General features: G+C 40.3%; 1 protein-coding gene across 2 annotated transcripts in view; it reads right to left on the reverse strand.

The window, feature by feature from the left end:
* wwc1 (WW and C2 domain containing 1) overlaps nucleotides 1-14,384 on the reverse strand; it is an 89,486-nt gene that overhangs the window by 48,699 nt on the left and 26,403 nt on the right. For both annotated transcript variants that reach the window (XM_079649882.1, XM_079649881.1), the window contains one exon: nucleotides 784-893. Coding sequence is in view for 1 of the 2 variants with exons in the window: in XM_079649881.1 (XP_079506007.1) it covers nucleotides 784-893 (110 nt within the window). In the remaining variant the exon portion in view is untranslated. The remainder of the gene's footprint in view (nucleotides 1-783; nucleotides 894-14,384) is intronic.

The raw sequence follows: 14,384 nt of genomic DNA on the forward strand, positions 1-14,384 counted from the left end.
CCAAAGCGATTTACAATGACCAATTACAGGGACATTCTCCCTGGAGTAACCGAGGGCTAAGTACCTTGCTCAAGGGCACACTAGTAGTGGTTTTCCCGGCAGGATTTGAACTCGCAACCTTCCGATCATCAGCCCACCTCCCTATCCGTTAGACCACCAAAAAAAAAGAAATAATAATAATAATATTTTCTTTTTTTTTTAATGAGATCCATTTGTGGCGGACGATATTTAATTGTGGCGGCCCGCCACAAATAAATCAAAGTATGGGAAACACTGGTGTCTAAATATGTGTTGGCAAGTATTTAGAAAAAGCCATCAAATACGGCTCAGTCAAGCAGAGATGGGACCATATTATTTGTATTGTAACTTTAATGCCAAATATTTATTCATTTATTGTTAAGATTTGACCAATACATGTTAAAGACCGACAAGACAACTGATTAATAGAACTGCTGTATCCCAATAGCAATTTAAACCATTAAATAACTGTAGGAAAGGCACAATTATTGGACCGTTTTTTAAACGTTTTTGAATCCATGTATCTTAAATACTTGGGAAACAGTGTTTCCAGTTTATTTGAAGAATAACTTAAGAACTATCCAATATTGAATAAGCAATCTTAAGTCCCCTTTACTGTTTTGGCACATAATAGAACAAAATAAAACATACAGTTAGTCAGGTGAAGATATTCAGGAGGGAAAAAAAGAGGATATGGGATAAGAAACAGAAACGAGTAAAAATTTACAAATAACATGTGAAAGGAACACATCAGAGTAAGCTCACTGGTGTTGTGGTCGACATAGTACGGTCCGACGGCGGGGTCGTACGCCTCCTCCCATCCCACCGGCAGCTCATCGCCAATACAGTCAGCAAACGTCAGAGGCTTCGTATGCCTGGAGAAAAAACAATAAGAAGAAAGACTCAGAAACAGAATCCCCCTCACTGTGATCAACAAACATCAGAACAGAGTTCAAATGTAAAATCAAAATATGCAGTCACATAGGCATCACATTGTATGCATACATGAAAACATGTCAAATAATATATAGTATTATTCTAGAACATAGGTGGGAATGGAAGAAAAAAGAACAGAACATGACAAAATGCATTTGATTTTTTTACAGGATTGTTTGATCTTTTTATAATATGTGTGCTTTGATGTTAAAACTAAGAAGTGTAATAGTTTCTGGGAATTATTGTTGAAAAACTAAAATATGGGTTAATCCTGGCTTAATAAAAGCAATTTCAGGAGGGGAGGGGAGGGGGGAGTGTGTGTGTGTGTGTGTGTGTGTGTGTGTGTGTGTGTGTGTGTGTGTGTGTGTGTGTGTGTGTGTGTGTGTGTGTGTGTGTGTGTGTGTGTGTGTGTGTGTGTGTGTGTGTGTGTGTGTGTGTGTGTGTGTGTGTGCGTGCGTGTGTGGAGGGGGTGGGTAGTCTGGAGTTTCACTGAAGTCCTCTATTCACCTCAGAGGGGGGAGAAGGAGAAAGGGGGGGGGGGGGGGGGGGGGTTTCTGTAGCTGGTCACAATAGGAGGAAACGGGCCCGTGGCATTCCACAAGCAGCGCTGACGCATCGCCTGGAGGTTTCTGGGGCAACCCTCGGCCTTACAGCGGCCTTACCCAGAGTGCACTGCAGCTGGGATGATCAATTCAACCCCTCTTACACGCTTCCACATAACTGAGGCTGAGAGCCAGAGGGTGTAATCCCACCTGTTGTTGCTCAATCTATACTGCAACAAGTGACAATCGCCATGTATCGATGGGAATAGATTACAACTTATTCTCTCGAGTATGACCTTCCTTACTTTCCAAAGTTGAACCAAAAACTTTGTTAAAATATTTTTACTTCTATTTGTACTATTATTCATCAGGGCTGATATAATCAAGATTAAATCATTGAGTCCCATATTTAGAAGGCTTTTAATCAGCTCCATGTATCAGGGTATATGAAGGAATCCTGAAGTCAAATGTAATACCTTTTAAGACCTTTTTTAAGACCCTTTTCATACGTTTTAAGACCTCATCGCCACTTCAAGTTTTAACCGGTTACATTGGCGACACACTTTACCTCACATTGACTATATACAGTATTGATTGTCCTTCCTCCTTATCTTCCAACCATTTGGACGCAAACTTGCATTTCCCCATAACGATGTTGTTTAACAACCGGTGTAAACGGACCTTCGCGCGCTATCAAGCAGTGAGTGATGTCCTGTTCAGATGACGTCAAATCCAACGGGATGCCATAAATAAACGACACAGAATCACACTACCCACCTACGCAATGATTACATTCAGGCAAACTTTAGAATACAACCTCTTTGGGCAATTTATATACTTATTGAAAACAAGCTACAAAATGTAATACCTTGGAAAATGCAGTTTAATACTTTTTAATAGCCCTCGTTTTCACTAATTTGATTTATCAACTTTTAATACTTTTTAAGACTCCGCGGACACCCTGATATATAAACCTAAGATAGTGTTTAAAGGGAAAATCAAATATAGATAGAGAAGAAGCAGAGTCTTTTCTTTGTTTACAGAGGTCAATGCTCCACCAACAGGAGAAAAGGAAAAAGATGTGAAAACTAAACTCTTAAAACAAGGATAAAGTTGCCCACTAAACATTGAGGCGTATTTCGGGTGCAAAACATTATATTTGTATATTCTAGCAGGTTGCATGCTTGCTCTAAAAAGCATTTTGAAGAGTCTTTCTCACAGGTGTTTGTAGGCTGGATGATATACAACAGTCTCATCAATTTGAAACAATAAATATCCTTAATGTCAAGTGTAAATCAGCAACAAATTAACTTTATAGATGTTAAAAAAAAAAGTAAAAGGATGCACCATTCCAGGTAACACACGAAAAGAACACGTATTGTACATCAAATCTGCACCTTTTGCACAATTTATTCATTTAATTCTATTCTTTATTTACCTGTATATAGTTTTAATTGTATCTTTAGTTGTATTCATCTAGTGTGAACCTGTACTGTACTTTTGCTCTCACTCTGTTGCTGCTTAAACTCCTGAATGTCCCCAAAGGTCCACCTTACCTTATGTTCCTAAGTGTTGTCCAACATGTTTCTGTAACATCACATAAACAAACCACATTGATTTCATGACGAGAGAGTAGAAAGCTCTTCTCTCTGGCTTTTCACTGCTGCCTCTTGTGTTTCATGACAGCAGATACAAACAAACCCAGAGCAGAAACTGAACTGGGTCCTTTTTCAGCTGATGAATAATGGAAGGGGGCCGGAGAAGACCCCCTCAGCTCCGCTCTAAAATTAGCTCAGGAAGACAGGGAGGCTTCTGCCAACCGCTGATCCCCCCCCAAAAAAAGCCGGCTGGCTGGCTGGCTCTCCACATCCCATTATTTGATTCCTCTCTCCTGCTGAATCCTGTCATCTAATGGCGAGCCGAGGGGAGTCGCTGACCTAAACTCAGCACTCTGTCACTGCTCTCTGAGGAGAGGAGGACCAGCCTCCATTTCCCCGTCAGTCACTCAACAGAAACTAGTAGTCCTTTAACATGCTTCACTGCTTTAGTGGTTAAAGTGTGGGAGAAGTATGGACAAACACTTCTATCTGAAGTAGGCCTGTGACCTAAGTGTTTCGTTGCCATATCTACACTGTAACTAACGTACACATGATGACAACAAATCCTTGAATCTTTAATCTATCTGAAAATGTATAAAAACATACCTTGATATTACCACAACAATGATGCTGAAATACAGCTTGCTCTGTCAAATGTGTTTCTCTTATTTCCTTACGTATTGTCTTTCCATACATTTTAATGGTTTAGTTTAATGGTTTGGTTTATGAAGTGCGAAATATTTTTGAAACTGCTGTTTTTTCCTGAGTTCAACGGCATGGGAAGATATGAAAAGTCACAATTATCATGGCCAAAATAATTGTTATTCACGATATTATCCAAATAATCATTCAAATGAGTTACTCTTAAAGTGGCACTAGCACATACTGGAATACAAAGACTACGTGCCAAAATAGCTACATCATTTAAAACTAGCACAGAACCACCAGAAGATATAATATGTGATGAGGGTATAATGTGTTTTTGTTATGCTGTCAATGATAAGATTACTCTTTTTAGACCCTCCAGAAAAACGCGGGCAAAAATCCTTGATTATGCGAGCTAAATTCCTTGATTATGCGAGATAAATTCCTTGATTATGCGGGCTAAAATCCTTGATTATGCGATTAAACATGCGGGGTTTTTATGTGATTTTATGCGGTGAAATTGCGGGAAGTTGCGAAATATGCGGGGAAAAAGAATAACAATTTTTTTAAATATTGGGCTGTCTTATTTATTCTCTCTCACACAAAACCACGGAGTGCAGAATAGTTTCCCCCCACTTTTTGCCCGGTCTTTAGTAGAAATGTTCGTTGGTAAATGAGCTCTATACAGTGTTGTTTACATTCTGTGATGCGCGAGCTGATGACGTCACGTCAAGACGAGTTAACTTTTTCTTCTTCTCAACTTTGTGTGGAAAAATGCGGAGATTATGCGGCCTTTTGATAAATATGCGGCCTTTTAAAAATCTGCGCCATTTTGCTGATTATGCGTTAAATTCTGCGATCGCAGAATCATGTTTTTCTGGAGGGTCTAACTCTTTTGTGTCACACGGACAACATTTCATTATCTTTACTATCCTGGGCCTGAGATAGTAGAGAGCCATGTGTCTTTGTAGGTTTTATCTCAACTATGAGTTTTGTTGTCCAATGGTATAACACTTACAAAACCAACAAATGAGAAGAAGTCAACACATAGCCGCTATGATGTGCACATCCACTGGGGAACCTCCGACCTCCGGGCCGTATAAAGACCGCGAGACCACTTGGTACGGCCCTCGAGGTAATTTATAAACACACGCAAAAAAGAAAAAAATGCGGAAATCTAGACCGCAAAATAATTAAACAAGTGAGGACCTGTTTTTCCTGGCCACGGTCAGGGTCCTTGAACACAACACGAGCCAAGCCAAACGTGTCATCACGTGGTATATGTCTCGTCTGACGGGTGTAGTGCTTACCGAGAGCTCCAGAACGCCGCTCCGGCACTTAAGGTACCCATAAAGGCTCAGATACACCGGCCAGTCACCTGAGAAGTCGCCGACGCCGACACCGACTGTTGCGTCGCCGGACTCACTGGAACACACCGCAAATCCGAGCCGAGCACGTATGAACTGCGTATGCGTGAGTGGCAATAACTCTCCTTACCAGCAGGCGGCGGTAGTGTGTATTCATCATTCAAAAGAGGCAACAACCGGAACAACCGGAAGACAGAGAAGAAGAACAGACTCCGTGATATAAACAAACAACAAATAGCGTTTCTTTCCATTTTCACTCTCGTCCATTGAAAACATGAACGAACAGGAGCTCTATAAACCGATGAGGTGAAATAGCCGTCCGTGTGTGTTCCATCTTCCATTTTAAATCATTTGTTTACCTCCCTCACTTCCGTTAACGCTTCTCATGCACTGATTCGCTAGCTGAACAGCCAATCAGTGTCATCCCTTTGTCCGACTTCCGGTGGTGTTCCCGACGCCGATTCAACAGGTTGAATCGGCAAGAAAAGGCGTCAGGTCGGCAGAAAAGACCCGACGGTGCGGCGCACACCACTCCAAATAGGGCGTGCCCACGCTCATGTTCGGCCCGACTCCCTTTTACTGCCGATTTCGGCCTTTAGGAGCCGTACACGTGCCGCAGTTTTTGCGTGGTTGTGTCTTTAGTTGAAAGCCCAGTGGAGATCTGTTCATCTGTCATACTGATCATACAGTCAATACCCTTGTTGTTATTAGCATCTGGTTAGCTAGCTATGCTAACGAATATAAGAAGCTTTTTCTACAACCACTGAGGTAAAGGCACATCTTTATATGATCATTATAGTTATAAAAAAATAAGAGAATAAAGTAAACGGGTATAAAATACTATATGGCAGTAAAACAAAGTTGTTATTAATAAACAAGAATACAGTTTGAAAGGGGAGTGATTTGTAAAATATCCATAAAGAAAAAGAAATCTGCTTACAGTTCCGTTTCATATGGGTGTTGAGAGATGTATCCATAGAGCTCCTAATGTTGCTCTCAAAGTGCACCAGATTGATGCTTTTAATTTCAACATTTAAAAAAAAATCTTCCCGGGGGACCCGGACCCCCCTAGAGGAGGTTAGGTCCCCCCCACCACTTAAATCATGTCCACATGGATAGGAAACTAAATACATTTGCACACATCTTGTGTCCATATCTTTCTGTTTTGGTGGTCATGCCAAAACCGTGCATGTGCATGCATGCGCGAGTCATGGTAAGATGTCTGGATTAAGAGGTTGCTTTTTCTTTGCACAGCATGAAAGTAAGGCGTAGTTAATGGGCTGTGATTTTAGTATTTTTAAGCAGAGGTCAATAATTTGTACGGCCCTCGGAGGATGTTGAAAATTTTTGAAATGGCCCTTGAGAGGAAAAAGGTTCCCCACCCCTGCACTAAATGCATCCACACTGGTTAGACAAGAGTCGTCCAGATACCTAAGCCAAACACATTTTACCAACCGCAGAATTCTATAATACAATCTAAATGGAAAATATTTTCTCATTAACCAGAGCTACACAGGAATAAAACATGGACTGGTAAAAGTAATGCATGTATACCAGTCATAAGCCACAGCAGCACCCACAATAGTGATAAATTGAAACCTCATTATTTGTAGCTACATGTACCCAGTTTAGTGCTCAATCTTCAAAGCTTAATATTCTGAAAGTCTACGCTCACACTCTCTATTTGCAGTGTCATTATTTCCCAAATTACATGACTCATAGCTCCTTTGACCTTGATAGGAGAACATGCACCGATGTAAGGGGGAAGAACTTAGAACTGAGGCTAACTTGTGTTTTGTGTTAAAATTCATTTGACGGATTTGACACTTTGTTGAGGCTCCTATTGTGTCTAAAACCGCAAGCAATATACAGATTTCATCAGTTCCAACCCCCTCAAAAATCTGAATATTGAAATATTTTGGATGGGTTAGTTAACTTGCTTTCAAAGCCATTGCTGACACATTTGAGACTGGTATCGTTGACATTTTTGCTCAGATGAAGCAGCTTGTTGTCACTTGGATGACTTGCAGAGTAGTTACTTATCATCCTTAAAGGCCAAGAGCATGCTGCGCCGAGACCAAGCACTGCAATGTTGCTCATAGTTTTATGATTTATTATTTCAGGTTAGTCAAGTGAACAAAAGCATGCACATGTACTCAAAATCATACTCTCTTATGCAAGCCTGACTAAAGCCAGGATAGGATTTTTTTTGTGACTTAAAAGTAGCCACTTTAATCAGAATCAGAAAACTTCATTAATCCCGGGGGGAAATTGGGGCTTGTGACAGCTGCTCCAATTTCAAATGAAATAAATAAAAGACAAATAAGAAAAAAAATGGACAATATGTATATCAATCTAAGAAGTTAAAGTAAGAATGTGCAATACAAAATAAGAGAAAGACATTTATATTTTAGAAGTTAGACTAAAACGATAATAATGAGGCCCTGATTTGAAACTGATGTGATGTGGAATTGTTCCTCCTAATGTCCAGACTAGAGTGTGTAACTCCACCTTACATAACTGCTAAACCAATTAATAAGTACGGGTTTCAGTGGAGAATGTCACATGATAGTCTGCATGTTTTTTAAGAAGCTTATCTGAAGCTGACTCTGAATTCTTGTGATATTTTGGCATCAAAAGGGTCAGAAATGTATTTGCAGGACATCCATACAGGTGCGGTATCAGCCTCTAAAACCCAATATCAGCCGAGGCCAGGTACACACACACAACCCCCCCCCCCCCCCCAGGTTTCACATACCAAGGTAAACAGCCAGAGTGTTCCTAATGCAAAGTGACAAAGCATGCGACAGCGTGCAAACACACAGGGAGGCGGGCTGCATATCTCAACGGTGAGTCAGACGGCGTATAAATTCCTCAAGTTGAGTTATGAGGCTCCCAACAACACTTCACAGCCGCTCAAGGTCCAACAGTGAAAGCAATCACACACACACACACACACACACACACACACACACACACACACACACACACACACACACACACACACACACACACACACACACACACACACACACACACACACACACACACACACACACACACACACACACACACACACACACACACACACACACACACACACACACACACACACACACACACACACACACACACACACACACACACACACACACACACACACACACACACACACACACACACACACACACACACAATACAACCCTTTTGCTCTCAAGGTTTAATCCGTAATGATTCAGCGAAGAATTCAGTGAAATTGTGAATTTGATTAAGACAAATTACAGCAGGGACTTGCCTCAGTATTTCTGTACATTACCCTCCCCATAAAAGCACGGAGCGTTATCCAGATAACATTCCTTTCAGCTGACGATATGCATTCAATGCGTCACGAAGAGGAAGGATGGATGATATTGCACTTTAAAGAATTTATAAGGGCTCGAAGGCAACTTGGCTGAATACAGAGATTTTCTTCTTTTACTTCTATTGTTCTTCCCTTTTCGTTCCATTTATTTTCTTGTTTCAGTCCTTGTGAAATTCAACAGAAATATTTATAAGCGGAGTATGTTTTAGGAGCCTGTGGCCACCTTTTTATATGTGACTGCAAGACTCAAAGAGAGAAAGATTGTTTGTTTTCTTTTGATATTTAGTTTTAGATGGCCAAAAAATTCCAGAATTGTGAAGAAATCTAAATGTAAAACACATGGCTATGTTGGAAAGCTTCACTTGACATCAACACCCAATCTTCCACTATATCAGATATTCAAATAAAGAACATCAGATATCTGTTCTTCTGGAGGGCCCCAGGCAGTTCAAAAGAAATGTAAACACACAAAGCTATCAGTGTCAAAAAAAGGCTTGCTGTCTTTATTCATTCCTAAAGCACAAACTATAATGGAAAGGTTTTTCAATGACTGCAGCTGTAAATAAAAGCTTACTGGTTTTTTGTATGTTTGTGTCTCCTCATGTTTTTTCTCAGAGAACTTCTTCAATTAGTATCATCTCAACCCGGTTGTGAGCCTCCTTGCAACCCTTGTGATGTAAGCATTTAAGCTTATGTCACTAATGCAACGTATAGCATTATGTAAATACTCAAATGTTTCTGCAGCAGTACAGGTAGAAAAGCTTTCCTGACATTTGTAATCCAAAGCAAACAGCCAACATGTCATTACACATCAATCACCTGATACATCAGCGGTAAGGCAACACAAAACCAAAAGGGACATTTTAAATAAATCGCAAAGGAAAAATACAATAGAGTGGCGAAGTCACGCCCACTTACTTCCGCATCATGGGACCTTATTCCGAAAAAATAATACATTGAAGTCAATGGAGAGAGAAAACGTATCTTTTGATCCCGTTCGAATTGTGCCATCAATTACACATATGTTGTTTGTCAATCTTAAAAAATCATTTCCATGTCAAAAAATTCAAAGTTTGTCTTAAAACTGTTGAAATATAAGATTATGAAAAATACGCAACTAGAAAGACTACAAATCCCAGAGTCGCGTAAGTGCTGTCATAACTGATGTATTCCCTCCAGATAGCTAAAAATGTATTTACTTACTGTACTTACTTACTTACTTTAACAAGATGCCTGTGTGCTTTGTACCAGCTTGTTATCATACCAGTAATAGTACCTCTTGCTCGTTCTCAACTAAAACAAAACACGAGAGTGTACCTTGTTAGCTAATGTTAGCTAGCTGACATTAACGTTACACATTACACTCGTGTTACTCACCGAAACCTTGTAAAGCCGGTCCCGCATGCTGGCTCTTACGGAACCGACTAACTCCCCTTTTTCGTATGTACAGCTCTCAACATGCCCAAACTTGTAGTGATTTTCACCTCTTTTAATACTTTTCGCCTCATTCTGAAAGAAAGAGGTGAAATGTACCAACGTGACGGCCATCTTGGTGTTGGTGACGTAGGCAAGACCAGAGTTGTAGTTCATTGAGCGCTTCACACAAAGAAATGTGTAACTTCAGTTTTATGGCAAATTTTTATTTTTTTTTGACTTGCAAAATTATCTTTTAAATTGACAAACATCCTATGTGTAATTCGTGGCACAATTCAAACGGGATCGAAAGATAATCTTTCTCTCCCCATTGACTTCAATACATTATTTTTCCGATATAAGGTCCCATGGAGGTCCACCGGAAGGGGAGGGACTTCGCCACTCTATGGGAACTTATTAAGAAGATGTGACGTACATTGTTTGTGGTGTATTATATTTACTCCTACGATAAGCAATCTTAACCATCGTTGCTTCCTCTTCCAAGAACAATCAGCGAAGTGTGGCTTTGGTCATATCTAGGGACGGGTATCGTTAGGATTTTACCGATACCGGTATTTTTCGATACTTTTCAATAATCTGGTGCTCAAAATTATAGACATGATTACAAGATGTGAAGATTAAGCAACAGTCATTTATCGTAATTTATTTGTATTTATTATTTAATGTAACTTTTTCAATGTCATACCAAGCAGGTATGAGTGTGTTTGACAGTGTGTCTCTGGAAGGGGGGCGGTAATTAGAGGCAGTTCATAAATCCATGTAAACATGACCATTATTCAGTTAAAACGAGACGCTGCGTGCGCACCTCCTAAACCGGAAGCTCCGGTCGGCTAACTATTATATTACGTTTATTATTTATAATTGTAATGATGGATTATCAGTAATCATTTTAAAGTTACACAGAGACATTGGATTAACGTTTTTTATGCCATTAAACACAACTTTTGATCACAAAACAGCAAAGGAAAGACATAATTATCATCATGGCTACGTAAAGTGAAGATGTTTTCTTGCTCTTTCCTGGCTGCCAGTTCAGTGAGTTTTGGTCGTACAGTGATGAGACTTAAACCAATGGAATCAGTTTTTATGTGATATGTTGTTTGTGCAGATAAAATGACGTAGAAAAGATCGCTTTTGCCAGTTAAGTACTAAAGTAGCCGTTTGCCCTGTTAGCCCCGTTAGCCCGTTTTGCTAAGTGTTGATTTACTCTTGGTGTTGGACTTCTGTTCCGTGTAGGTAAAATGGTAAATATCGTTTGTTAGTCTGCCATCATTAATAGGTTGTTAAATGTTAAGCAGCCTTGAGACGCTGTTTCTAGCAAGATGTTGCGTCTGCCCCTATGGTCTGCCCTCGGGAGTCTCACAATAATAAGAGCACTGTTAGGAGAGATGACGAGTGGCCAATCAGAGTGGTACTCAAGTTGGATACGTCACACGGAATGAGGGTTCAAAACGAACCAGAATTGTTTAAACTAAGGAAGTAACTTAATTAATATACTGATAGCAGCACCGTTTGTCCAGCGGCTTAACGGTATACCAATACCGTCCAATCAGGTACCGGTACTGACTTAGTACCGGTTCTCGATACCCATCCCTAGTCATATCACAACAAGAAGACTACAGAAAAGGTGGTATCTGTATTAATGGCTCATAGTTCGCAACAGGATTTACTGTCCTGGGTCATTTTGGTTCATTGTTTAGTCTGTACATTATCAGAGAGTCAGGACAGGTGCCAGCTTCCAGAAAACGCAGAATCATTTTGTAGTTGCCTAATTTGTATGGCCAACAGTTCAAAGTTCAGAGAAGCTGCCAGTGCACGAAGCAATACATATTTTTTATTTTAATTTGATGAATGGCTGATAAAATAGCTGATTAACCCATAAATAGAATAGTTAAAACATTTAATTTTGATATCAGAACAATAGTAATCAAAGTGGGGGCATAGAGTGGAAATGTGAAGATATTTGTAGGAGACCAACCGATTTCCAGAGTTGATTTGAAGTCTGACACAAGTCTGAGCTGCACATGTACAACAGTATCATAAATGTAGATAATTGAAATTAAACCTCCCCTTAACCCTAGAACGGCATTTACAACAATTATATTAAAATGTTATTGTAGTGTGTTAGAATGGCTATGATCAATCGATTAGGAACATGTAAAAGTACAGAGAAATGTGTGACAATAATTTAAATGCTATTAAAAAAGTCTAGATATGCATGGTAATCTGAGCTGACCTGAATAGCAGAATATATGTAGGAGTTCTAGCTTTTTATTTGAGCCTGCAACAACAAAAACAGTGTGAAATTGTTTGGGTGAGAAGCACCACCGATATCTGCCGTCAAACGGCACATTTCAGCACTTTCAGGTGAGCATTATTGTTGCGAGCAGCCTCAAATGAATAAGTTATAGGATGGTTGGTTACGTATTAGAGAAAACTAGAATGCAGCAGGCCAGCCTCTGTGCAGTGAAGTTAACGGTTTGCAGGGCTGCACTTTGACCCCGTGCACCTTGGCAAGCAGTGAAAGGGGTTTTAGATGAATCAGGCCTTTGGTTGGCGAGTGTGTGCTGCTCTGTCCGTCACGTCGTGCGTTTCAGGAATGTGTGTGTGTGTGTGTGTGTGTGTGTGTGTGTGTGTGTGTGTGTGTGTGTGTGTGTGTGTGTTTAAGGACTTTGTTTGGGAAGGTTTTGAGTCTTTATCGCTGCCTCTAAGTGTAAAATGTTGTGTTTCCAACCCATGTTACGACTGTTTGACTCACTTTTGATACCAGGGGCTTTTCTTTAAGTTTCTTCCTCAGGTCATCAGATGCTCACCAAACGCTTGAAATTACTGTTTTAACCGGAGACTATGAAGAACATCTTCACTTCGTCAAATATTGTATAACGTGCATTTACCGGCTGCCATTTTTGTGACATTTCTCTGATCATTTGGAGACCTACAGTGTTTTGACGTGAGCTAATCGGCACAGCTCTCTCAGGGCCTCGGCTGAATTGAGACCAGAAAAAGTACCAGATATCAGATACTATCCACAACTTTTCCAATCAGGAATCCAAAAGAGAGTGAACTGAATTTAGTAGATCTGTGCCAAACCATGGAGTGGAAACACAGAAGAAGTGTAAGGCTGGATTACAGCACATTTATCGTGAAGAAATTAAACTAAAATCAGTGTGGAAAGGCATTTGTTATTTGAAAAATGTACAAACTAATGTAAAGTCAGTTAAGAATACTCTCTACTTGCATATAACATGTGTTTAAATACAGACACAAAGTAAGCCTAATACAATAAGTACAGAATTGGAGCGTCTTCTCACACAAACCTCCCCACAGAAAGAAAAAAACTTCCCCTAAGCCTCCAGAATTCCAGACATAAGCCATTAAAGGGATTTTGTGTCAAAGTCCGAGGGGTCTTAAGTAACTGGTAAAGATGAAAAACCAGTCCCACCATGAAAACTGCCCCCCCCCCCTCCCCCTCCATACTGTGGAGGCTGTTTTGTACAAGTGGGACTGTGTCATGTCGCGCTGCATGCTTAGCACGCTAAGCCTATTGCACTGATGGATTTCTATGAGAGAGAGGAAAAAAGCTAACTCACACCTGATTTTTAATTGCAGGAATTGAAATGAAGCATGCTTTTATGGCAAATAAAATCATGCATTTTTCCCCTTTAACAAACTCATTGAAGTATTTTGTAAAAATATTTTGAACATGTAAGAGTGTGCAGTGTTTCCCACAGATCGAAATATACTGTTCGCCTGAGCCTCGCAGCGGAGTTACTGCGGAGCGCATAAAGCAGACCCTTCACGCGATAGCAGAAAGAACAGGTTCAGGAGGGGTAGTTAACCGATCACAGATGGCGTCGTGCTCGCGGACGGATAAAAAAAGATAAAACCTAAATGGGTTTTAGGTTTATACTATATACTGTGGCGGACGTTAATATACCTGGGCGGCCCGCCCAAGTAAAGTCTATGTGTGGGAAACCCTGAGTGCGTCGACTCCACCATCATATATTTATTTACTTATGAATAAGATCCAGTGCTTACATGTCCCACCAGGACAACTGCAATATATTATATATATATATTGGACTCCAAATAGTGTATATCTTACAGTAATCCATCTTCCATCCATTTCACTCTTGTGTTTAATATTCAAGGCAGGCATTGGCTTCCATAGATTGTAACTGTTGTGTTTAACCTTATAGGGGCCCGATAATGCTTTTTAGGTTTTCCCTTTCCTGTAGTGTTCCATATAGGTTTGTGTGCATGTAAATGGTCTGCAAAGGCTAAAATCGATCAATTGGACTCCTTTGTTTACTTCCACGACATAGTGACATGACTACGTAACATTTGTACTTCTTTTGGCCAGTGCTCCAACACATTGTATGTGATAGGCTAATAGGGGGCGGGGCATCTCTTCAGCCGGTCAGCTAACCAATCAGAGCAGACTGGACTCTGGTTTCAGACAGAGGGTGAAAAGAGGTGCTGC

Source organism: Notothenia rossii (genome assembly GCF_949606895.1).
Source record: "Notothenia rossii genome assembly, chromosome: 9".
Classification (NCBI taxonomy): Eukaryota; Metazoa; Chordata; class Actinopteri; order Perciformes; family Nototheniidae; genus Notothenia; species Notothenia rossii.